This window comes from Phocoena sinus, chromosome 20, assembly GCF_008692025.1.
Source record: "Phocoena sinus isolate mPhoSin1 chromosome 20, mPhoSin1.pri, whole genome shotgun sequence".
Classification (NCBI taxonomy): Eukaryota; Metazoa; Chordata; class Mammalia; order Artiodactyla; family Phocoenidae; genus Phocoena; species Phocoena sinus.
The window spans coordinates 38577917-38604741 of NC_045782.1; the positions used below are offsets into that span (position 1 = coordinate 38577917).

Below are 26825 nucleotides of genomic sequence, written 5' to 3' on the forward strand. Positions count from 1 at the left end.
AATAAAATAGAAACTGTACTAAATTTCTGAGTTTACGCTCCCTCTGTCCAAAAAATACAGCTATAATTAGATTCAGAGACATTTTGTCCCCCCCCCCCCCTTTTTTTTTCTGAAGAGTCATACATTGGTCATAACATACACACTTAGTAACTTACATTTTGGGACAGAAGGTGGTCAGCAGGCCTACCTTGGTCCAATCTAATGTCATTTTCACATCAAGTCAAATACTGTCTTTGGATTAATTAGCTGCTGATGGAGGTTTGATAGAGGGGATACTGCATGATCTTCTCATGATAAGCCTGACTTCTATATCTGGTAGATTATCCTGCTTAGTCTGTAAACACCCTTCATCAGTGGCTGCTAAATGAAGATCAAATCGAAGAGAAACAGATTTTTTCCTTAATCGAGGGTTATCTTTAAAGAAGGAACCTTCCCATTCTTTAATAACTTCATCCACTTTCTCTGTCCTGAAATGATAAAATAAATCTTTCTATATGAAGAAGTATGGCTATAGTAAAAAACGTGTATTGTATATGAAAAATAAATCAAGAAATGTAATTTATATTTACATTTTAAATTTTTATAATTTACATTGTGGCATTTATTATTTATATTCTTTAAAAATCATATGAATAAAATGTCTAACTGATTCTATGGAATTCTCATGCTTTGGTTATATTTTTGGAAAAATGGTCAATTGAGAATATAGTACTTCATCTGAGTTTTTGTTTACATATATTTATCATGTCAGGTTAAAAATCACAATATATAAAATTATGTTTGGAAACGTTCAAAGATTGCTGAGATTACTCAATTGAAGTTAATTTTTTTGGCATATGTTCACTGTTGGTCAAAATTTTTTACTTACTGAATAGTGCCATGAGCTTCAGTGCTTTCTTTCACGACATTTCCATTTAATATTGCTTGTTTGGTCACTGTTTCCACTTTTTCGTTCTCATACTTCTGTGGGACTTTTGTTGAAAAAGATATTTCATTTATAATGGCTGTGAAAATATTATTTATGAAATATTAAATTACAATGTTGAAGTACTATTCACAGTCAATTTGTATGTCAAACTTTATTCAAATATTGCTTGTTTTTGCTACTTTAGAGTATTTATTTATAATCCCTATAAACAGGCATTTCACTTTTTAAGTTAGTTAACTTATATCAGAAACTCACCTGAAGGTAAAACAAAACCAACTCTACTTGTGGTAGGTTTTTGTTCTTTTTTCCCACCTTGGATGCAACCATAATATCTGAAATTGGAAAGAATTATAGGAGCAACATTGTATTAGCATGTAATTGAAACAAATGCTCACAAATAAGAGAATGGATAAATTGTAGTATAGTCATACAAAGGAAATACTACTTAGCAGTGAAAATTAGTGAACTAAGGGTATACTCTATCTGTAGGGAACAATCTCCCAAGTATAACATTGAGTGGGGAAAGAAAGATACATTGTAGCTAATTTTATCAAGGTTAAAAAACATGCAAAACAATTTCACATTTTGCTTAGGGATATATAATGAGACTAATGAGACATAAGCATCAGCTCCAGGAGCCAGGTTAGACTGAGGGAAGAGAATGAGATTGGTGGGGGTGTGGTTTAGGTGCTGTGGGTGGGGATTGGGGGGGACTTCAATAACATTGTAAATGTTTCACTTCTTAAACATGGGAGTTCATTATATTTTTCTTGATACTTCGTATATTTATCTTAAATAAATTTAAGATACCTGTGTATCTTAAATATAGCATGATACAATTTAAAAAATTGTATTAAAGGAATGTTAAAGACCACTTTATCAAGATCTTGAATGATTAGGCATTAAATAAAATTTACAACCATTTTATTTCATAATGCATAAATTATATGTATATAGCTATATATATATTTACATAGCACTGTTTTAAGCACTTTACAAACAATTCATTTAATCCTCAGCAATTTTGAGGTAGGCAATATTATTCCCATTTTATAGATGAGAAAACTGAGGAACAGAAAGATTCAGTAACTTTCCCAGCATCACTTAGCTAGTAAGTGGAATATTTTTAATTCAATTTATGTTTTTCAAAGATTTAGTAAATGTCGAGATTTATTATAGGTGAAAGTAGTTTCATCCAGTTTTATAGAGGACTCAGAATTCTGAAGTAAGCAGGAATAAAGGTTTTCTTTTTACGGGAACACGGAAAATTGTACATTGTGCTGTGCTCAAAGCCATATGACCTTATAAGTGATTGCAGATTATGAAATTATGTGAATTAATAAGAATTCCTCTTTTGATACCTTTTGTTACCAGGATATCTGGAAATCTTTCAAATCATGTACTCAGAACAACATTGCTTTCCGTGGTTGTTTATTATGGTTATAATAATGGTTATTATTATTTTGGTGTTTGATGTGTGTTGGGAGCGGGCCCTTGTGGGAGGGGGAATGTGGTAATGTGTGAATTTTTCAAACTTTCTTTGTGGGTGGTCCATAGAAGGCACTGACTAATTCTAAAAGGGGTGAATGGCAAGGAAAGTGAGAAAGTTAAGGAAGGTCATTTTTGTAGCGATAGAGAATTGTTTACATTTTGTTCTAGGCTTGCTGTGCTCTTTGTTGTAGCTAATGTCCCTGACTTTGGCTAGTCTGTTCATAATTTTGGGAGGCTGGAAATAGTTCTCCCACATATTTTTTGCAGTGACTACTAATCCTGTTTTGTGGTAGGAACTCCGTGAGCATGCCTTGGTGATGATGGGTTTTAGATTTAATTTCTCTATCTCAGTGGCATAAGTGGCTCTGTATTTCTGCTCACTCACTGTATGGAATTAGGTACCTGATTTCTTCCTTTTCCAGGAGGCGGCGATAAGTTGCGATTTCTTGTTCTAGCCTCATCTTCGTGTTGAGGAGCATCTCATGCTCTTGAAGCTGCTTTTCGATGCCACGCCTTACTTCCTGTAGCTCTTTTTCTAGTCCTTCAATCACTGCCTCTAGGTCTTGCAGCTGCATCTGGTAATGTTGTTCACTGGCGTGTAGGGAGTTTTCAAGGCCCCTTTCCTGTTTTGTACAGATCTTCATCAGTGAATCAGGGAAGCTAACTGTGTTTCTGAAATCTGATTTGCAATGTCTTTGTTCTATTGAGTTCTCTTCTTTCTTAAAAAGGTTGCAATAATTGTACAGCCCTTATGCAAGAGGTGTTTCCTTACAGCTTTAGGTATGACCCAAATTTTAAAAAGTTGTATTTTCTATTTACAGCTAGAGAGCTTACTATTTCAAAGGAATCCTGTGATAATTCTTATGGCCAAAAAAAAATCTGCAGTGTGATTAGTTTATTATCACCCTAATTTATTTGATTTCTTAAATATTGAAAAATATAGAATATTAAATATCAAAGCCAGAGCAGACGGCTTATAAAAGGCATTTTCAGAAAGTGTTTAAATATTTTTCTATTAGAATTCTCAGTGGTATGGATAAGACTCCCCACTGTTATGACTTTGGATAATGACAAAGGCTCTATTCCCCCACTCTAACAATTAGAGAAGCCCAGGATGATAAGCGAGGGTTATTTCATTTTTAAAGGTGTGAATAAACCTTGAGTGAGTTGATAATAGTTATTGCCATGATGGAGGCAGGGCGGTAGTTGAACCAGGTCCATGGATGGAATTCAGTGATCTGATTTTCAGTTTCTCACTGGCCAGTAATGGACATTATTCCTTTCCCTCTCTTTTTTTTTTTTTTTTTTTGCGGTACACAGGCCTCTCACCGCTGTGGCTTCGCCCGTTGCGGAGCACAGGCTCCGGACGCGCAGGCTCAGCGGCCATGGCCCACGGGCCCAGCCACTCCGCGGCATGTGGGATCTTCCCGTACCGGGGCACGAACCCGTGTCCCCTGCATCGGCAGGCGGACTCTCAACCACTGCGCCACCAGGGAAGCCCTCCTTTCCCTCTCTTAATCAGATAACATCTGGGGATTCAATGGGCCAGTTGCTTTTGAGATGATTCTCACCACGGCATGGAGAGATTCAATTTCCACTTGCAGGTGATGCCACTGGCGTCGGGCTTCCTTGAGTTCTGCTTGAGCCGCCTTTAAAGCCTCTTCATCTTTGTCCATTTTTTTGCTTAGATCTTCCTCTAACTAGAAGAAATCCAACAACAACAATAACAAAAGCACTCTTGAAAGTGAGACATTTAAAAGCAGTTGTAGAAAAATAGTACAGGAATCAAATAGTTTTTTTCTTTAAATTTTTAAATGACCAATGCGTGTTCTGCTTGGTGCTCAGTTACTAATTAATTAAATTCATGAGCGAGTCAATTGCAGTCTCAGCCTCAGTTCTCTAGGATGTAAAATAAATCTCAAAATTCTTTTCCTACCATGACAGTTTATGAAACGTAGAAAAATACATTTTTTTTTTTTTTTTTTTTTTTTTTTTTTTTTTTTTTTTTTTTTATGCGTTACGCGGGCCTCTCACTGCTGTGGCCCCTCCCGTTGCGGAGGACAGGCTCCGGACGCGCAGGCCCAGCGGCCATGGCTCACGGTCCCAGCCGCTCCGCGGCATGTGGGATCCTCCCAGACCGGGGCACGAACCCGTGTCCCCCGCATCGGCAGGCAGACTCTCAACCACTGCGCCACCAGGGAAGCCCAGAAAAATACATTTAATGAGAAGTAAGGTTGCAGGACCTAAGTTTGAGACCTCTGATTCTTTTTTATTTTATTTAATTTTTTGATGTGGACCATTTTTTTAAAGTCTTTATTGAATTTGTTAATATTGCTTCTGTTTTATGTTTTGGTTTTTTGGCCGCGAGGCATGTGAGATCTTAGCTCCCCAACCAGGGATTGAACCCGCACCCCGTGAACTGGAAGGTGAAGTCTTTACCACTGGACTGCCAGGGAAGTCCTGAGACCTCTGATTCTTAACTTTCTATTGTTTATGGTATCATTAAGGAAGAAAGATAGAAAATTAGCTACTGCCCACCCCCACCCCCCATATTTTCTTGTAGGCTGCTTCATAAAAGCAGATAAACAGCTATATATCCTAAACTGATCATTTCTAGGACTGGGTATATGGACAGGATACTTTACAATAATTTACAGGGTAATTTACAATACTGCTAGAAAGTGTATTATGAAACATTTAAAGAGTTAAGTTATCATAGGCATTAGAGATTCTATAATAGACTTCTGTATTACGAGAACCCATTGTTGATTTACCTTTTTTAGAAGGCACGTTAGGGTGCGCAGTGGTTGAGAGTCCGCCTGCCGATGCAGGGGACTCGGGTTCCTGCCCCGGTCTGGGAAGATCCCACATGCCGCAAAGCGGCTGGGCCCATGAGCCATGGCCGCTGAGCCTGCTTGTCTGGAGCCTGTGCTCCGCAACGGGAGAGGCCACAACAGTGAGAGGCCCGCGTACAGAAAATAAATAAAAATCTATTGTACCACCAAATTAAATTTTTTACATTTTAAAATGCATTTTTATAAATACATTAAGAAGTTCTAATTTTTGCTTCAAAATACTGCAATCAATTCCATACATTGCTCCTACTGCACTTCCTGGACCGGGGCACGAACCCGCGTCCCCTGCATCGGCAGGTGGACTCTCGACCACTGCGCCACCAGGGAAGCCCAATAGATGCTTTTTAAAAGGAAATATTGGATTAAATGAAAGTCAATAAAGTTTAGCATGAGGTATTAGACAACAAAATTCATTCATTTCTTTTGGTTTGTTGTATCACTTATTCTTAGTGTTAAGTTGGCAAAGCCAAGCAGCAACACATATCAGAGCAACTACAAAAGAGGATGACAAGAATTTTGGAAATAGAAGAGCATAAAAATGCTGGTCTCTTGGATGTTGAGTGAGGAGCTGGCAGCTAGGCTTGTGTGGTAGCTAGATTCCGAAGATGGCTCCCAATGAATCACACCTCCCCAAATTCATGTCCTTGTTTGGTCCTCTTCCACACTGAATCTGGGATAACCTGTGTCTTGTTTTAGCCAGTAGAATATAGCTGAAGTGCCAGTTCTAGGCCTAAGCCTTAGGAAGCCCTGATGACTTCCACTCCTATGATTTTGGGAACTCTGGGCCAACATGTAAGAGATCTGGTTACCCTGTTGCAGAGGTCATGTGGAGAGGCCAGATGGAGAGAAACAGGCCCAGTTGTCTCAGCTGAGCCAGCCTTTCAGAAATGCCCTGCCAAGGTGCCAGACTCAGGAGTGAGCCACCCTGGATGTCCCAACCTAGTTTTGCCCCAAGATGACTGAAGTCCTAGCCAATGTCATGTGCAACAGAAGAATAACCCCCACTGAACCCAGTCAAGCCACAGCATCGTGAAAGACAATACAATTGTTTTAATCCGCCAAGTTCTGGAGTGGTTTGTTATACAGCAGTAAATAACTAAATTAGCTTATGTTTATTTTGTAATAAGTAAGTAATCAGGCTTCCTTGAATTTATTCCCGTTGATTTTCTAAATTCTTTGAAAAAAAATCCCCTAAAGTAGTTTTATGTTAAGAAGATGAAACAAAACTTACTGTAGTCTTGCTTTTTCACTTTATTCATTTCAGCATAATGACTTGTAAACTAAATAACTTGTATTTCTATTATTGCAAAATAAAATGTTTATTTGGCTTATAATTTTTAGAAATTGTCATCTGTTAATTGTTTTCTTCTCTTTGTAAAAGGTGAGTGAACTATTCCAACACTTAAATCAAATATCCCAGTGAATTTGCTTCATCTACGATGCTGATAATTCTTTATGAAGACTGAAAATGTTACCCAGAAGTTAAATGTATGTTGTTACTAAAAATGAATTGCATGCAGTAATGTCCTATGATTTCCCAGCAATATTTTTTCCCTTTTGGGTATGTTCTTAAGTAAACTCTTTGCTGTGTTTGGGTGCTTGGAATAGAACTTGTACTCAGATATGATAGGTAAACTGAAAAAAAAAAAATCCCTGAATTTCTGAATCTTTGTTTCTAAAAGAGTTGTTTATTCATTTGTTTAGAGATGAGAACTTAATTTATTACTAAAGGTGATTGTCACTTTAAAACAAAGTAAGTCTATGAAATTAGGATTTAGCTCTTATTTAACTTGACTCTCTTTTTAAAAAATACTTAAATATTGCATGCTTAGTATTAGAAATAAACATTTCTCATCTTTTAGTACAAAAGCAAAAACCTGTCGTTGAAGTAGAAAGTCATTTTCGATTTGGCAGTTTTGATTGTCCCAATTTATATCATTGTTTCTGAATGCCATGTTCACATACTCAGATGATTTCTATTTATAACAATCTGGTATAAAATTGAACTCATTAAAAAATGATAGAAACCTTTTAGAAATATTTTACTTAGTTTTATCTTGCAAAGTGTAGAAGCTAATAAATCTTACTATAAAGCTTGTCATTTTAAAGATGTTATTTATATTATCTCTATAAATAACTCCATAATAGCTTCGAAGGGTATCTGAAATGTTCCTTCCTGTAGGATGTCTAAAAGAGATTAGAGTTGCACCATTTTACTGTATGTTGATTCCATGTTTTGTTAATGATAGTAACCTCATGATTTATATAAAAATCAAATGTATCAATCAACATTCATTTAATGGTTATTTAACAGGAATAATCACAGCCTTTCCCCCTGTAGTCCCAGTCACTTTGCAGTAAAACCTAAATTCCTTCCCCAGTATATGCTGCATTGAAAAGGAAATACTGTACCTCAGAGAGGCCGAGACAGGAATTGGATAGACATGGATTGTCTCCTTATCCTGGAAGATGCCTGTCTGTATGAAATCATTACCTGGATCCTTGTTGAGAGCACGGTCTCTATCTGATTTCTGGTGAGGAGCTTTTCATAGTTTGCCCTGATCTCATTGAGTAGCTGGGACAGCTCCATTCTTTTCCCATCCTCCACCTTGGCTATCAGAACCTTATCGATAGGATGAGTCTCTGCCGCAGAACCTGCACCGTCTGCATCGCGCGCAGAGACAGCTCCATGGAGCCTTAAAGACACAGAGCTCCTTTTTTTCCCCGGAAGCCACGGATATCCCGGGTTTCTAATCAATTATGCAAATATTTGATAAACCCTTTTCTCCTATTGTTGTTGATCTAGCAGAAGTGTCAGGCTCTCTGTAAAGTAACAGAAAAATGAAAACGGTCTCAGTATTCTTGAATTGGTTCTCTAAAACTGAGCACATTTGGGGGGGGAAGTTAATTTAGCTTGTGGAAAGGAAATGGGGCATAACGTAAAGAAAATTGTATTTTGTTTTCCCAAGATATTGCGTGGAAATAAATCTGGGCTCAAAACATGGTAACTAAGCTTTCCTTTTATGGCTTTCCTCACCATTTGGATAATTTACACAGAAATGCTGTGGGAGGGCATTAGAATATGTTGTAAACCTTGAATATTCTGACAGTTATTGGAAAAAGCTACCATCAGATTCAGCTGACAGTTGTCATCCGCCGCAGGACTGACTGACAGTATTTCTCTTAAATACATGCTGCGTGGCTCATGGTGGGCTGCTGGTCTGACCGCAGGCTTTGATATATTGTGGTGAATTCCTGAAGGTACATTACAGATGAAGCTATGGCTGGAAGTAAGTGCTAAGAGAGTGTGAGAGCTGACAGTTAACATTTCCAACGTTTTAATAAGGTTGAAGAAATACGATCAGATGGTCCCTGAGCAGGATGTGTTCATTGAGGTAAGATGTATTGTGGGGTTACCCCTTCATGAGTAAACAGAGTTAATGATAGCTCCTACTTGTAAATATAACATTTGTGCCGCTCTTCTAACTTTAAAAAGCACCTTTACGACTGTCATTCCATTCAGTAGTCACAATCCCTGTCATTTTGTAACCTGTAAAGATGACAAGCCTGAGGCAGGAGGGGTTAGGGCATCTTTCCCAAGGACGTATGGTGATGTTATGGCATCCTTGGGACTGGAACTTTGACTCCTTGGCTGTATTCCAAATATTGTCCCATCTGCCCCTGCATTATGTCTCTCCCCACCTAAATTCCTTGTTTAGCCTGGCAAGCTGGTTGTTAGATATTTATATTGATGACATGATATATCTCAGATATATAAAATATAATATTAAAATTCATTTCACTTGTTTCTATCTTTTGATATGACAACTAGAAAGTTTATATATAAACTTTATATATATAAATATTAAAATATTTTTGAGATTAGATCTATCACTGTTGTTATTTGTAGAGTGGCTTGGCTGAAAGTGTATCTGGAGTGTAGTTCAGGAAGTAATCAATCTTTGGCTCTAGTGCTCACAGGGCCTTTGAATGTGCATCGTGCTCTTTTAATTTCTGAATTAACTCACTACTGGCCAGACCAATCCGTGCTGGGCATTCCCACAGTCGTCTCCAAAGAAAGCTGGCTGACCAGAGCCCCTGCTGAGAGGCGAGTTTCCAGGTCATTCTTGTACTCTGTTTCATTTGACCCAATGCCTCCTCCACCCTCCCCACTGGTCACAGTGGATTGGCCTGGGCTAGACACTTGACCTAAGGATAAACAATCTGTAGGTCAGAGACCTATGAGGTAGCCTGACCCAAAAGCTCTGACTGAAGAGCATCACTTATGATTATTTAGGACAAACTGATTCTCTTTTTTTGGTAATTGCAACTGAGAAATAGGAAGAGAATCAGGCATTGATAGTGGGAGGAGAATCAGGAAAGAATTAAACTCTTGTTGCTTTATGTAGCTCCTGATGTTCTCTGCCTAAAATACAGAGAGCTGAACTAGATTCCCCGGAGGGCAGGCCTGGCAATCTGCATCTGAAACGAGCCTCTCGGGTATTTCTACCCTATAGCAGTGCTTTCGATAGAAATGGAATGCAAGCCACAAATGCAAACCACATACGTAATTTAAACTTTCTAGTTGTCATATCAAAAGATAGAAACAAGTGAAATGAATTTTAATATTATATTTTATATATCTGAGATATATCATGTCATCAATATAAATTTGTTTTTTTTTTTGGCCACGCCGCACAGCTTGCAGGATCTTAGTTACCCCACCAGGGATTGAACCCGGGTCCCAACAGAGAAAGTGCTGAGTCCTAACCACTGGACTGCTAGGGAATTCCCTCAATATAAATTATTATTATTAATTAATTTATTTATTTTTGCGGTACGCGGGCCTCTCACTGTTGTGGCCTCTCCCGTTGCGGAGCACAGGCTCCGGACGCGCAGGCTCAGCGGACATGGCTCACGGGCCCAGCCGCTCCGCGGCATGTGGGACCTTCCCGGACCGGGGCACGAACCCGTGTCCCCTGCATCGGCAGGCGGACGCTCAACCACTGCGCCACCTGGTAAGCCCCAATATAAATTATTAATGAGATATTTTACATCCTTTATTTTTGATACTGTCTTTGAAATCCAGTGTGTATTTTTATGCCCATCTCAATTTGGATGAGCCATGTTTAAAGTGCTCAGTAACCATGGGGCTAGTGGGGGAAGTCCCTGTATATACTTGTAATGTAATGCACTTGGGCACCCATTCAAGTACCTAATTTTGTTGTATACGAGGGTCCCGAATCCTAATCCATTTAGTGTTTTGCCTGTCTTACACGTAAATGTTGTGATCAGGTTTTATTCTAAGAAGTGTACCAGAGGGACTTCTCTGGTGGCGCAGTGGTTAAGAATCCTCCTGCCAATGCAGGCGACACAGGTTAGAGCCCTGGTACGGAAAGATCCTACATGCAGCGGAGCAACCCACGAGACACAACTACTGAAGCCTGCGCGCCTAGAGCTTGTGCTCCGCGACAAGAGATGTCCCCACAGAGAAGCCAGGGCTCCTCAACGAAGAGTAGCCCCCGCTCGCCGCAACTAGAGAAAGCCCTCTCGCAGCAACGAGGATCCAACGCAGCCAAAAAAAAAAAGTGTACCAGATAGAACTGATGGTGACACAAGTTTCTATCACGTGGATTTCTCCTCCAGGCATTTGTAAATACAAATCTCTTTTCTTTAGACAGACATATCAGTCTAACCGATCTTTTAATTTAGGGGATAATCTCATAGAGCCCGGGTATTATTTTGCTTATTAAGTGTAATTTCTTTAGCAGCTTAAATATTGTGAATTTCTTTTTAAATCAGTCACGCCATTTAATAGGATTATAGATGCATAATTCATCAGCAAATAAAGATGTATTTTTTTGTACTTTAAAAAAAATTGTTGTAAGTGACAGGACTTGACTTTGCTAGTTTGTCCTCTTTTTGTTATATTGCTGATTTTTCTCACAGGAACATGCCTGCACACGATCTGGTTTAATCTTGTGTTTCATGTATCAATTAAGAATATAATTAGACAGATCTGTGTTGGAACGTGTTTGTCAGCATTTTCCAGCATGTTTCAAGGTGCGTGAGCGAAGCTGACACGCATTTCCATATGTCCTGCACATGCATTTCGTGTCGGGTGAATAATCAAGGCATGGTACACACACCAGTGCGTTCTTGGCAGATACTGAATTCATTCTTTGCTGTTGAAACTCAAGAGTAAAACCCAGGGCTACTTCTCTAACCAAAGATTTGGCTTTTGGGTCCTATTTTCTCTGGCATTTTCCACAGCACTCCCCTTCCTACCTTGTTCATTGCAGCCCAACACATGGATGTTTCATGCTCCAAAAATGACCATTACTAGAGAGTGAGGCCAGTTTAGGATACCAACTATAAACAGTTTCAGTGTTTTACAAATACAATGCATGTTATATTGTCATCACTGCAGACCATAAGCGCTAAACAAAACTATCCAGGAATAGTTCAATTTTCTTTTCTCTACCCCTTTTTCATCTGGAGGTCCCAACCTTTGAAGTTGTAGCTCTTAGGCTAAAACTGTGCGCCCATCCACTGGTCCCACTTGAGCCACAATATTGGCCTTTCTTTTCTGGTCCCTGAAAGAGAGATCTTTGTTGGGTCCCAAGTACATCTTCTTCACCAATTTGACAGGTGTTCCCTTAGCTTCCCTTCCTGCCATTGAAATACTGATTTTAACCCTAACCCTAACCCTAACCTGATGACATTGGCCCTGCTGTCTTCTGGTAAGTGTCCTGGAGAGTCTAGTCTTAGTTAATTTCCCCTTATCTTAGTTTATTCTAGACAATTTAATCCCTTTTACTTGCATTCATTCTTTCTTGGATTTTGTCTTTTTGTCTCTCTTTAAACATTTTTAAAAATTTATTTTATTGAAATATAGTTGATTTACAATGTTGTGTTAATTTCTGCTGTACAGCAAACTGATTCAGTTATACATATATATACATTCTTTTTCATATTCTTTTCCATTATGATTTATCACAGAATATTGAATAGAGTTCCCTGTGCTATACAGTAGGGCCTTGTTGTTTATCCATTCTGTATATAAGAGTTTGCCTCTGCTAATCCCAAACTTCCAATCCATCCCTCCCCCACCTCACCGCCTTGGCAACCACATGTCTGTTCTCTATGTCTGTGAGTCTGTTTCTGTTTTGTAGCTAGGTTCATTTATGTCATATTTTAGATTCCACATATAAGTGCTAGCATATGGTATTTGTCGTTTTCTCTCTGACTCGCTTCACTTAGTATGATAATCTCTAGGTCCACCCATGTTGCTAAACATTTTAATTTTGTTAATTTTTTTTTTTTTTTTTTTTACCTAGTCCATTCTCATAGCTTCCTGCCCTGCACAGCAGTTTTTAGCATCCTGGTTGATAGTCCCCATAGTTTCCTAAAGGCATCGCTTAATTCTGCTCAACTCTTACCCTGAATGCAGCTGTGAGTTTTCTTCTGTTCATCCTGGCCTGTATTTCTCTTGATAGTACTCTGTAACTATTACTTGACAGTTCATAATTCACATGTGTTCATTCATTCAAGGACATTTAAAATTTTAAATGAAACTTTTGAGGTAATTGTAGATTCAACTGTAAGGAAGAGGACAGAGAAATCCCACATGCCCTTTACTGAGCACCTTCAATAGTAACATCTTATGAACAAAGGGACAAAATGACAACCAGGATATCGACACTGATGCAGTCAAGATACAGGACATTTCCATCACCGCAAGGCTCTCTCCTGTCGTCCAGGGCCTTTTCTGAGTGTTAGCTCTGGGCAGTGTGCTGGGCACCAGGAGGGGTGCAGAAAGGAAACAGATACTGATCCTGTTGAAACTGCTTCAATTCAAGATAGAAAGTGGGAAGTGCCACAGAAAGGCACCTCTGAGGAGGGAGTAATTACTTTTTGCTGAGGAGATCAGAGAAGGCTTATAAGGGCAAATACAAATGAAAAATAAGAGGCTTAATTCTCTTTACCGAAAATAAGGGAAGAACCCCCCCCCCCCCCCCCCCCGCCACCTCTCTTTTCTTAGAGCAATTACTTTAGAAACCTTGTAAATTCTTTCTCTGTCTCTTTGAAATGTAAGTGAATCCTTTTCAAACCTAAACAAGCCTTTGGCCAGGTTTATGACCCAAGAATCTCTTTCTCAAGGACCTGGAACGTATTTTGGAATGTGAACATCCAAGGAATATAGCACCCCTGTCTCCCAGTTCTTGTGGGAAGGTAGGAGACTCTCTCCAGAACTACCTCCTGTTACAAGAAGTGTACTTTTCTTTTATATGAAGCCATTCGTGAACACAGATGGTAGCCCCAATCACCAGGTAAAGTTGCCCCAATTACCAGATGAACTATGTGACAAATGATGTCAAGCCGTCTTACTTGAGGACTGGTTATCATCTGTCTTGAGAACAGGGATGTAATGGGTTTTACCTGCTTGGCTATAAAAGGTTAAGATTTCCTTCTGTCTGTGGTCTCAGTGGATTGAATTTGATGTTCAACACATTCTGGTTTAATGCTTATTCAATAGCAAAATGTTTTCTTTCTCTAATACTTTCGTGGAGAGGTTTTCTGGATGAGAAGATTTTGTTTTTAATTATATTTCCCCAACAAGTTTAACGGAGTAAGCAGTCTCTGATCTTGGCTATGAAGGATAGCCTACATGTTATAGGCAATCTATTTTAAAATATCTAACATTTCCTATTTGTAGTTTAGCCCACACTTAGAACCCTATTTTAGGCAGGTGGCAATGGAGGCTTTGCCTTGCAATTAAAAAAAAATTAATTGAGGTGAAATTCACATAACATAAAATTAGTTCATTTAGTACATTCACAAGGTTAGGGAACCAACACATCTATCTAGTTCCAAACCATTTTCATCACCTCAAAAGAAACCCATATTCATTAAGCAGTCACTTGTCATTCGTCTGATCCCCCAGCCTATGTAACCATCAATTTGCTTTGTGTCTTTATGGGTAGCAGCACTAATTATAATACTCCAAACGTGGAAATAACACAAGTTTCCATCAACAGGTGAGTGAACAAACAAATTTTGGTATATCCATACACTGGAATATTATTCAGCCATAATAAGGGATGAAGTACTGATACATGCTACAACATGCATGAACCTGGAAAACATCACACCACGTGAAAGAAGCCAGACACAAAAGGACACATCTTGCATGCTTCTGTCTGTATGAAATATCCAGAATCAGTTAAAAAAAACATTTTTTTTTTTTGGAGGGAACATTCTAGCACATATGGGTAGACATTATATGCTAGACTTTGAACCCTTATCACAGATGGTGTGGTCTTCATGTAAAGTGTTTTCTGGTAAAGAGTAGCAGTAAAGAGGGATTGGTGGGAAGTAGAAAAATCAGAGGGTGGCTGATGGTGGGGAACACAAGAGTTTACAGAAATTCCCCTGCTTGGCTTTGAACATTCATCTTAGCTAAGCAAGCTGTGTCTCTGTGTGAAACTTCTCTGACGTTAGTGCTGGTTGCTTCCTAGGTCTGGATACATGCTGGATACACAACTGTTATAGTAGCGATTGTCTGGTCCTCAGAATTGAGCATGTATGTGTTTCAAATGCCTTGAATGCAGGACTCAGCTTTAGTTTTCCTCTTTTGTTTTCTCCAGTAGCTTCCCCAGGACAGATTGTGTGGGCACTGGGAAAAGAACAGTGTGGATCGCATTCAAATGTATGACATAGTACTTATTTGTAACCCAAGTTCATATATCTTTGGATATTATTTTTGCGTGTTGGTCTTCACATAATGGCTTGAATTACTGAGTTCTATTTTCAGGTTTAAAAGCTCTCCCACTGCACAAACTGGCTAGATGAACATGTCTATTCTAGAAGCAAACTCTCCACAACCTGTGTCTCCTTCTGCCTTCTTACTTCCCCATGGTGTTTATCACCTCCTTAGTTTTCTGCTGCCATTGCAGAGTCCTCTAACTTCTTCTGGGCTGGACTCTGCTCCCTGACAGCTGCTACCAGATGCATCTGTTTTTGTCTCCCCGTCCTTCTCTTCTTCCCTTGCTTTCAACTTTCCAGTCAGTCTCTGAGTATCCCAGCACCCTCAGCTGCTCAGCACTGTTATATAGCTTTGAAGGACGCAATGTGTATAGCTGGTAGTATGGCAGCTGGTATTTACACGTGGATCCGTTTCTTAGTAAGCTTTATATGTAAAAACAGGAATCTCAGAAGTGGTACATTTAGGCTCTTTATAAAAAGACATTTTACAAAAGAAATTTTAGCTGTACTGTTATTAAAAAAATGATATTTCCCCACAGGTTTGGAGGAGGTAGACTCTGACTTTGGCTATTAAATAAATGGCATTTAAAATATATAGAGATTAAAAAATTTTTATTTGTTCACAACCTTTAAGTGAGATTCAAAATGCTTGGTAATTGTTTTCTCCTTAACTAGATTGTGAACTTCTCAAGGGCAAAGAGCGCATGTCTTGTTTCTTTGGAAACTGCCCCAACTCCCACTAATTTAGTGGGGTTTCCTACTAACCCCTTAGACTTAACGCTTGCTTTTGAACAAACGAATGAATACCAGAGTAGATTATCTTTTATTGATGTTATATCTTGTCTTAAAAATGAGTGGCTATTGTCAAACTTCTCTTAAAAGTATGTTTTGAGTTCTGGAATGTTCATGGCAAAGCTCTGGTTTGTTTTGACTTTCTTATTGTATAACCATGAGAGGAGTTGCTCTCTTAGGGATTACTGTTGTATATTTAGGATTGAATGATAATCTTTTCCTCTTGCGCGTGGGGCTGTGTTCAGATTAAAGACACTAATACAGCATACTGGCAATTTTTGTGTAATGCAACTTAATTACACCTGTAGATCATATCATTTTACATGAATGCAAAACTTCTACCTTCGTGAACAACTTTGAGCATTTGGAGGAAATGCTGGAGTCTGTAGATTTTAACCTTGAAAAATCATTATCTTTGAAACCTCTCCAAGCAGCCACAAGACTAGCTACTCATGTCTTGAAAGAGCTGTTCATTGAAGTCAGCACTGTTTGAGAATTAGGAAAACATTTTCTATTCTCTTTGACAAATTCTCAATATTAATCTCAAAGATTGAGTAAAACAGAAATTTAGTCCAGCCTATATGAAAACAAAGCTGTCGGTAGGGCAAAAATAGTTGCCATTTAGTGATTCCATGTCCCGCTGCACCTTTTACAAATAATCTCCACACTGTTGCCTTCAGAAAAAAAATCATTATACTAATCCATTAAGCTTCAACTCCTTCATAATCACTTTTGTCAAATGGCTCATCTCCCCAGCGGCTCACACCATCTATGATTTCTGACTCCAGAAGTGAAATTGGGTGACATGTGGTACCACAGGTACCACAAGCTCAGTTACCCTCAAAAATCATTATCTTTGAAACTTCTCCAAGTGGTTAGAAAACCAGTGACTCTTACCTTGAAAGAGATTTTCACAGAAGTCAGCACCGATTGAGAGTTAGGGCAACATTTTCAGTTCTCTTTGAGAATCCTAAATGTTAACCTTTTAGGATTAACTTTGATCTTTTTTCAACTGTATGATGCTATAGGATACCTTTGATAGTTCAGCTATACTACCTTATTACTGTACTTGCCTATTCTAAACAATCAATAACTGTCTTTTGAGTTGAGTTGAGTACCTACAAGACAGACTCTGCGTGATTCCGTTCTGAATGTGTATTTTTGTGTGTGACTCACTTCTGGAAAGGACCTCTCTGTTGTGCTTCTTGAGATAATTCATACCTCAAAATATATTTAGTTCTGAATTTCTAGAGTTGTATTAGTTGTAAAGTCATTTTTAAAGTGTACTCTAAAAGTCTGACCGTTTACCAGTTGGTTAGGATTTTGGCTGTGTATAATAAATTTTACACACCAATTAAGACTACTGTGTTTTTCATGCTCTGCATACTTACCTTAGTGAAACTTGTAGGCAATCGTCCATTGTATCTCTGGTTGTCTATTGGATATTTCCAGTTGGGTATTCCATTGTTACATCAAACTCAATATACGTACAACTTGCTCTATTATCTTTTCTCCTAATTCTGCTTTCCCTCCCAACTTTCCAATTTTTATTCTGCTTTAAAATTGAAAAATTTTTGTTTACCCTGTCTTAGCTCTTTGAAGTCTAGTAATTGACCAAATCCTGTCTCCAGATTCTTTATTTCTCCCAGGATTATCTCAATCCAGAAAAATTTCAATTTATCCTTGAGTTGCTACAGTAAGCTACTCACTTTGTCTCTAGTCTCTATCCCCACCACTCCAATCCATCTTGTGTGCAGAGGTCGTGTTAATTTCCTTAATCAACCCTTGATAGGTTACTCCTAAGCCCAAGGCTTCCAAGAGTTCTCTGTGGAACTTAACGTTAGTTTCTACTCCTCAGAGAAGCTAAGACCCTCCATGGTTTGACCCTATTCCATGTATCTAATCTTATCCCTGTCATTCTCCAAAGGTGAATACTTTATTCTGCCAGGTTCAACATCATAGTTCCATGTAAATCATGGTCAGTCCTATCACTTTTCCTTCATTCATATTGGCTTCATGTCTGCCTATTCAAATCCTTCCTTCAAAATTCAAGCCTTTTTACTTTATTGAAACTAAAAGCATTATTGAATAGATGCATGGTAATAATTATAAACTGTGTACAATGTATTGAGAAAAACAATACAGCAAATACCCGTGAACCACACTCAGAACTGAAACGTTGTCATTACCAGTACAATTGAGTCACTTGTATGCCCTCTTCCTGCCCCTGAATTTTGTGTTTATATTTTATTTGCTGCTCTTTTTAGTTTAACCTTTTTTGTTTGCATTACTAAACCGTACATCGTTTCATAATGGTACAGTACATGTTTTTCAACTTTACATAAATGAAATAATTCTTAATTATGAAACATAAATTAGGTAGTGATTATTTGAACACAAAACATTCGTGTAAATAATGGCCTTCTACAGTGTATTCAGCTAAAATATTTTTTTCATTTTTAGGATTTCATTTATTTCTAAAAAGAAAGATACTCTTTTCATAACTTGTGACGCCAGTATACAAATAAGCATGACTTCATGTAGTGTTTCTCTCCTTGGCTTATGTCTTCCATTGTGCCATTGAAGGTAACCATGTCTTACTTTGTCTGAAGCTGTCGGCTACTAGTTTTATATTGTCAGTCTGCAGCGTGAAGCTGGTGTCGTTAATGGTTGCATCTGATATCTGGGAAAGCAGGACACAAAAATGTTGTGTTTGTTACATTCACATTTGTAACTTCTGTGCACTGGTATTTAGCGATGACAATTTCAGGGTCTTCAATGAAATTTTAGATGTATATGATTCCTTAATGACAAATACATTAAATAATTGCTTAAATATTTCTTTATAGCATGTATCTCTTCTTTTGAGAATAAAATACCTGTAGGCAATTTACTTAGTCTAATTTCATTTAAGTATTTTGGAGACATTTCTACAACTCTTTCCATAAAATCAACTATATAAAAGTGAGCTAATTAGAAAAAAAACTAATATTGCTAAGAGGTATATGTTGTTGCTTGTTGAATTCCTTAATCTGGTTAAATTGAGAAAAGTACAGGTATATGTGTCAGATGTTCCTAACCTTTTAATATTTTGTCATTTTTAGTGTAGTTCTTTCATCCAGCAGTAGCAAGGTTTCTTACCTTGTTTTGAAGTTCCCCAATTATCCTGTAATATTTCTTGTAGTTCTGTTTTGCTTCTTGACCATTAGCTCCAGGTCCAAAATTTCTTATACAATGCTTTGATTTTATATTCAAGTATACTGTTTGCCTGCTCCAGAGCGCCACCTGGTCCAGGGAAACTGTCATTTAGATTTCTTATCCTATTCTTCCCTCACCTGCTCCCAAGTTGGCACTCCCGAAGTTGGTGGGAAAAGCTCGCCAGAAGCCACCTAAACCACATTTCTCCCCTACAAGTCTTCTTTTCCCTTGACCAGAAACTAATTGCCATAGACTTGATTTTTGGGCAAAGTGTGACATGAAAGGCTTCAACCCTGCAAAACCCAATGCCTCCAGGAGAGTATTGAGAGGTATCAATTAGTAACTCCTTTTAGAGCTGATAAAGTGGATGCTTCATCTCTGATAGAATCACTTTAAGGATTTTTTTTTTTTTTTTTTTTTTTTTTGCTGTACGCAGGCCTCTCACTGTTGTGGCCTCTCCCGTTGCGGAGCACAGGCTCCGGACGCACAGGCTCAGCGGCCATGGCTCACGGGCCCAGCGGCTCTGTGGCATGTGGGGTCTTCCCGGACCGGGGCACGAACCCGTGTCCCCTGCATCGGCAGGCGGACTCTCAACCACTGCGCCACCAGGGAAGCCCGGGGGATACTCTTCATTGCGGTGCGCCGGCTTCTCATTGCGGTGGCTTCTCTTGTTGCAGAGCACGGGCTCTAGGCGCGTGGGCTTCAGTAGTTGTGGCATGTGGGCTCAGTAGTTGTGGCTCGTGGGCTCTAGAGGGCAGGCTCAGTAGTTGAGGCACACGGGCTTAGCTGCTCAGTGGCATGTGGGATCTTCCCGGACTGGGGATCGAACCCGTGTCCCCCACATTGGTAAGCAAATTCTTAACCACTGAGCCACAAGGGAAGTCCCTTGTCTCTTGTTTCTAATCTCTGTGAGGGTGGACGCCACCTCCAGCATCCTCACTGTTCTTGTCCATTGTCCTTTGAGGTCAGAAAGACAAAAAGAACCTTATGAATCTCTGGATCAAAGGTCAACAATGAACGTCTGTATGCAGGTTGACATTGGCTCTTCCTTCTTATCCGTAAGTCCAACTCAGAAAAAAGAAACACATTCCTCTTACTTAAAAGTTGACTGGAGAGCTGAACTTTAGGGTTTCAAAATAAAGCCTATGCCTGTTGTGTGGTTTTAAAATCATGTTAGGGCGGATAATAAGGTGTGAACACCCTGTCCTTAACATTTTATTCAGCACTCTAAATAAATTTCACAATCCAAAATGGTTCAATCATTTCAGTTTTTAAAATCGAATGAGCTCCTTTTACTGCAGTCTACTGCATCTCAGTACGTTGGCACCTGTGATCTGGCCCTTTCCACATCTGTCAACAATCATTTAGTACAAATACAGCATCTCAACACATGCCAAGGAAACCCAGAATGAGGGTTTCACCTCAAGATAATTTTCAGAGTAGCCATATACTTTTGCCCTGACATGAGGCTAATACTAGCCGTAAACATAGGTCCCAGGTGGTACAGGACTAGAAGGCTGGACGTGGGAAGACTCATGGAGAGAGGCTTTCCCGATGTGACTGCGATGGGAGGCAACATACAGCTGGTTTCCACGTCTGTCCTTCTGTCTTTAATCCAGGCTGAATCAGCGAGTTCATATTTCTTAACTTTTCAGTAGAGGAGAAACATCCAAGGTTTAATTTGCTGTAATGCTTTGATGGGAAACATATGTTTGACTTAAGACAGTGTTGCTCTTTTCCTCTGAATAGTGGTTGATGCTTAGCTATCAACTTCATTCTGTGGTTACAGAGTGCCTACAGATTCATTTTTTATGTTTTATTCAGTGTGCCTAGAGGAAAACAAACTACATTATTTGGTTGTTTTTATTATTAAGGTTTGATACTCTCATGCAGCTCTTATTGATTTTATATTGGAAGGTACAATTTACATGAATTACATTCAGGTTTACTCTTTTGTAATTTTTAATTTGGGTTTTTATGCCAAGTCCCATGTCCTTTTCTTAAGGACTGGCTTGTGGGATTGATGATCTAATTTGTGGTCTGGTCATATTAAATTCCTTGAGTGGAAAGTCCTTTCCTTTGCCTGTTTCTTCCTGAGACTGACCTATACCACCCCCTACCCTACTTTAACAGGCTTTGTTTCCCAAGCAAGACAAGACAGAGCTCTGTGGACCACCCATGGGGTAAAAGACTTCAGCAATGGAGAGTGGGAATAGGAAACACCAGCTTGGCTGAGTGACACGTTTTGGTTAGAGGTGTGGCTAGATTTGACAAGGGAGCAAATATCTGAGCATCTATTCCCTTTGGGACTTTCAAGGTTTTCGGAAATCTGGCACCACATCACATATCCCATCTTCTTTCCCAAGACTTTTATTTTGACCAGTCTCCTAAAAGCTCTGCAAACATGCACTTCTGGTCAGATTCCTGGGGCACTTCTGGTAGATACTGTGGAATCAAGCCCTCCACTGTTAACATCCTGTATCGTCTGCTATCTTCTTTGTGTTTTTAGCTTTCCTCTCCATCTAAAATGTAAGCTTCTTGAAGTAGGAGGTATATCTTATGTTTCTTTTTTAAAAATTAACCAATTAATTAATTTTGGCTGCACTGGGTCTCAGTTACAGCATGTGGGATCTAGTTCCCTGACCAGGGATCTGAACCTGGGCTCCCTGCGCTGGGAGAGCAGAGTCTTACCCGCTGGACCACCAGGGAAGTCCCTTATGTTTCTTTTTATCTCATGAAATAGTCAGTTCAGTGACGTACATTATTATTTGTAACGATAATGCAGCTAGATCATAATCTAGAGCTTCATTTCTGGGTAAAATATTGCATTTCTTTAAAAATATTCAGAAATAATTTAGTTGACTTGCAAAAGTAAATGTATTGAAGCATAGAAACAATTACAGCAAAGCCGTCATTTCAACTTTTTCAAGAGAATTCTAATAAGAAAAGAAAAAGATGCAGAAAAATTGGTTAGTCATCTATTTCTGTATGGAAACTTTTTCCCGAAGTTAGCCGGAAAGATGGCTAGATTGATGCAACTTCTTCGTTCGTGTCTTTTAGACTGTTTTCTCTGAAGGACACTCTTGTTGATCTGGAAATTGCCTATTTAAGTTTCACCGCAGAAACGTTGCTGACTTGAGACAACTTTGTCATCCACCACCGCCTCTACGATGGTCTTTAGTCACTCTAGTCTAGCTTGGATCTGAAAATCAAAGAATCACAATGTCAGTCTGGAAACTGTCACAGAAACATACGTCAAGAGAAATCCAAATGCATTCACTGAGTATGTTCTGTCTGGGTAAGAGGACGTGAACACTAGTATACACTTTTTATATGACGAGCAATGCGTGCCTTTACGTTTCAATTATAAAATTATCAGGAACATGAAAAAAATATCTACCTCTTCCTTGGACAGAACAGCTTCCAGATCTTGAGTCACTAGACATGGATGAATCCCTGGATCCGGTGTTTCTGGACCCCGTGTTTCTGATCCCGAGTTTCTAAAATCAGATCCTTCAAAACCAGAACCACTGGAGAAAAAAAGAATTGTTTTCCTTTGCCGTTTGCAAAGGCAGGAGAAACCCTCCACGCAGAGGGCTCTTTCCCATGAAGGCAGCTGTCATTTGATTGGACTCTTTTACTTTATAAATACAAGTCTGGTCCCCAAGCCCCTTTTTGGTTTCATAATGTAAATACACCAACGTCTGCGTTTAGCATGTTCCTGACTTTCATTTGCCCTCCTTCTCCATCAAGCAGGCAGTGGTAGGGATCAATCTCCATCTCCAGGCGGGTCTTGATGTCCAGCAGCTGCTCATACTCTGTGTTCTGGCGTCAGTCTCACCCCAGATCTGGCAGATCTGCTCCTCCAGGCCGCTGATCTGCATCTGAATTTGTGACAGCTGTGCCATGTAGCCAGCCTCCGTGTCAGCCAAGGTTCCTTCCAGGGAGCTTTTCTTTTCTTTTCTTTTCTTTTTTTAACATCTTTATTGGAGTATAATTGCTTTACAGTGGTGTGTTAGTTTCTGCTTTATAACAAAGTGAATCAGTTACACATACATATATGTCCCCATATCTCTTCCCTCTTGCGTCGCCCTCCCACCCTCCCTATCCCACCCCTCCAGGCAGTCACAAAGCATTGAGCTGATCTCTCCAGGGAGCTTTTCTAAGGGAAAAAGCAAATAAAAATTTCATGATGAAAATAAATCATTGGATGATTAAAAAAATACATTTTATAAGATACTAGGAGAAATGCACTTTCCATGAGTTACAAGCTCTATTGCTCTATCATTGCTTCCTTAATTTTTGTTGCCATTACTTTTTTAAAACGAAATCTTTTATGGAAATAGATATATTACTTTTAACTGGAATGTCTCATGCTTTCAACAACCACAATACAGTCCTCCCTAATCCTGCATTTATTATGTGCCAAGTGGAACATCTTGGCAAAGAAAACCGAATTGCTCCACTGGAGAGTTTTGAAAAGCCCTTTGCACAAACCATGGCCAGTTGGGACTGCAGCTCAATTTCCAGGGCTTGCAGAGTGCGTTTCAGTTCTGTGGTCTCATTCTTGGTGGAACTGGCTGGCCTGGCATCAGCATCGGTAGAGATCTGTGCTTGCAGAGATGCGCTCTAAATACAAAAAAAATGCAGTCTCGTTGCAGGCTGATGATGAGATGAGGCCGATGAGATGAGTGGAAGTGGCGTGTGTGTGTGTGTGTGTGTGTGTGTGTGTGTGTGTGTGTGTGTATGTATGTGGCTGCGGGCAGGGCTCGGAGGCTCAGGGTGGTGATCTACCTGCTCGTTGAACTGCTCTTCAGCCTCGCAGTGGTTCTGCTCAGCCAGGTCCTCATACTGTGCCCTCATGTCATTCAGTAACTTAGTCAGGTCCGTCCCTGGGTTCAGTTCTACGGTCACATCCCCTCCGGAGCTTCGTTGCATCCTCTTCATTTCCTAGCATGAAGGGAAAATAGACCAGAGTGATGAAAACTGAAAAGCAATGACTTCCTAAAATGTGCTTAAGCCAACAAAACGTTGAAGCTAGCACACTGAAGGGGAAAAAAAGAACCCAACAAATTCACATATAATTTTCTCATCATTACTTTTCTCCCCCGGTTATAGAAGTTGGAAATCCATCCAGATGGAATTTACTGTCATAGAATGGATGTGGGGGAATCTCTGTAGGCCAGTCATTCAATCGTGGACCGTGTTCCTACCTCCTGGTGGTTCTTCTTCAGGTAGGCCAGCTCCTCTGTGAGGCTCTCAATCTGCTTCTCCAAGTCAGAGCGAGTCACGGTCAGGTCATCCAGCACTTTCTGCAGGCCATTGATGTCAGCCTCCACGGTCTGCCGGAGATGCAGCTCGTTCTTGTATCTGGAAGGGTACAGTACAGCCCATTTCAAAGAGTACAGTCCATCCTTCCATATTCAAGAAAATATTTTCTCCCCTGAGCAATCTGATCATTGAAGGCTAAGTTTTCTCTTAGGGGTTTTTCCCTCGTAAAGAAAAATCTGAGCCTTACATTAATTCTATTGATGGCCAATATTTTTGATAACAAAAATTTCATCCTGAAGCTGCCTTTCTTTTCTTGTTGGTGCAATGATGGTTTTTGAAATGTACCCTCGGGATGTTTGTGAATTCAGGTCTTGATCCCCTAAAAGGTTTCTTTAAAATTTAGAGTAAACTAAGCCAAGGGATTGAATTTTATTTCCCTTAGGACGTTTGTTTTCAAGTCTTCATTTTTCTTACTTCAGTCTGAAGTCATCCGCAGTCAGTCTGGCATTGTCAATTTGCAGAACAATCCCAGCATTTTCAATAGTGGCAGTAAGGATCTAGAAAAGACAATAATAGTGAATAAATCATGGATGCTTTTTACCTGTGTCTACATGCCCACCTGTGAGAGTAGATGTCTCCTGAGTTAGCTTTTAAAGGTGAATTGCTTTGAAAATGTGCTTAGTAATGACACTGCATTGGTAATCCTAATGTATTTAGACATCTTTCTGCGAAAATTAACAACTTGCACATTTATTGGAATGGGTATGGAACATTGCTTTACAGAACACAATTCTCTGAATATTTCTGATGCTTTGGAAGATCAGTTGCTCTATGGGCTCTTTCAGAAACAGTGTGAAACATGAATTCCACTTCCAAAAAAGTCTTTAAAAATATACGTCCCATACAACCGTGGTTAAACATTTTAGATTCCACCACATTCTCATACAATATTTGCACCAGACTTTCTAGGAAGAAAAATAGTTGTAAGACGATTTAAATCTAGCAAGACACTAAAATACATCAACCTGCCAGAATTAATCACAAAATAATTAGATGAAGCTTGTGTCAACTCATAGCCATCACTCTTATGTTAATCAGCTACCTGGCATTGTATAAATTTTACTCTTATGTAGAAATACTCAAATGTAAGATGCAAACAAAATTAATGTGGTTGGATGTCGTGTATACAGTACTGTCATAGTTAAAGCACACCAAGTCCCATTTTACATATACAACAAAACAGATATGTTTTCAAATAATTCCTTGATTTAAATTCACCATCATGGTCCATGATCTGATTAAATGGGAAAGCTACAGAAGTAATAGAAATTCAGACATGGCTAGTGTCTTACCTGATTCCTGAGATCTTCAATGATTGGATAGTATTTGCTGTAATCTCTTCCAGCTCCACCAACTCCAGACCCGGACCCAAATTTGTCATACCACTCCTTGATTTTGTTCTCCAGATCAGCCTCCTCCAGGGGACTTTGTCTAGGTAATTGGCCAGCCAGTCACTGAGGTTCTGCATGGTTTGCTTTTCATCTCCAGAGAAAAGCCCCCCATGGCCAACACCACCACCCATACCACCACCATAGCTGTAGAAGCCTCCGCTAGCACCCCCCCGCCAAATCCAGCCCCTCCACCAAAGCCAATCCCAGAGCCTGAAGCTCCTCCCAAACCGCCCCCTATTGAGCAACTACCAAAACTCCCTCCAAAGCTGCCTCCAAAGCCCTTGCTGGAACCCCCATTCAGGCCACGGCTGCCGGCCCCTCCTCAGAATCCCCGGGCAGAGCCTCCCCCCAGACTGCATCTGCTTCCGCTGCTGAAGCTGCTGCCACCAGCCCTGGAGGAGGACACGCGAGATGAGCAAGACATGGTGTTCCTGCAAAGGACTGGTTTGTCCAGGTGAGGAGAGGAGATCGGGAACATCCTATTTGCAAGCTGCCTTTTTGGCCCTCATATACATACTTTTAGGGTGTTCCTTTTCCATGTCCGTTCTTAATTCCTCTTACCCTTTTGCTCATCCTCGATTGGATATATTCTTTTTTCCTCCCGAATCCACTCTACTGGCTTTTTTTTCTGAAGCTGGGTCAGAGCCTCAGGGCATTTACTATATCAAGAAAAAAAGAAAAAAAAAAGGTGGACCAAAGCAAAAAAACCTATTTTTCAGAATTATAGTTTTAATCTTTCAGAGGTTTTGATGAGTGATAATTCTTTTCTGAAAGAGCAATTCTGTTAAATTTGCTTCTTGATTTCCCACTTGCAGAGCACATCCCCGGATTCACAGATGTAATTAAAATACTTACTAGGACCAGAATGGAAATTTCCCGTCAAACTTGTGACTTTCTGTTCATATTGTTCTCTTAAAGTTGAAATGACCTTTAGCATCAGCATTTGTTTCAGATTTACTTAATTGTCCTTCTCTGTGATTACTTCAATCAGCGTATTTCTAAGGTTGTTGAAGTTTGTGATTTTAGATGACTGTGCTACAAAGATGCTTTTCTTTCTGATTGAATTTGACT

At 39.5% G+C, this 26825-nt stretch overlaps 2 protein-coding genes across 2 annotated transcripts; both read right to left on the minus strand.

Annotated features, from left to right (window-relative positions):
• Nucleotides 1-238: 238 nt before the first annotated feature.
• On the minus strand, nucleotides 239-7864 carry KRT222 (keratin 222). The gene is made up of 6 exons (XM_032616543.1): nucleotides 7769-7864; nucleotides 3991-4119; nucleotides 2822-3042; nucleotides 1184-1260; nucleotides 869-1004; nucleotides 239-467 (listed from the first exon to the last, which is right to left on the minus strand). The coding sequence occupies exons 1-6, from the start codon at nucleotides 7862-7864 to the stop codon at nucleotides 239-241; spliced, it is 888 nt and encodes a 295-aa protein (XP_032472434.1).
• A 14270-nt stretch (nucleotides 7865-22134) lies between these two features.
• KRT24 (keratin 24) lies at nucleotides 22135-26178 on the minus strand. Its single transcript, XM_032616542.1, is given in 14 exon segments — nucleotides 22135-22174; nucleotides 22176-22210; nucleotides 22212-22234; nucleotides 22433-22511; nucleotides 22514-22562; nucleotides 22769-22862; nucleotides 22865-22985; nucleotides 23530-23661; nucleotides 23827-23982; nucleotides 24246-24402; nucleotides 24778-24860; nucleotides 25656-25786; nucleotides 25789-25926; nucleotides 25929-26178. Coding segments are annotated over 14 exon segments (1488 nt in total).
• Nucleotides 26179-26825: the final 647 nt, after the last annotated feature.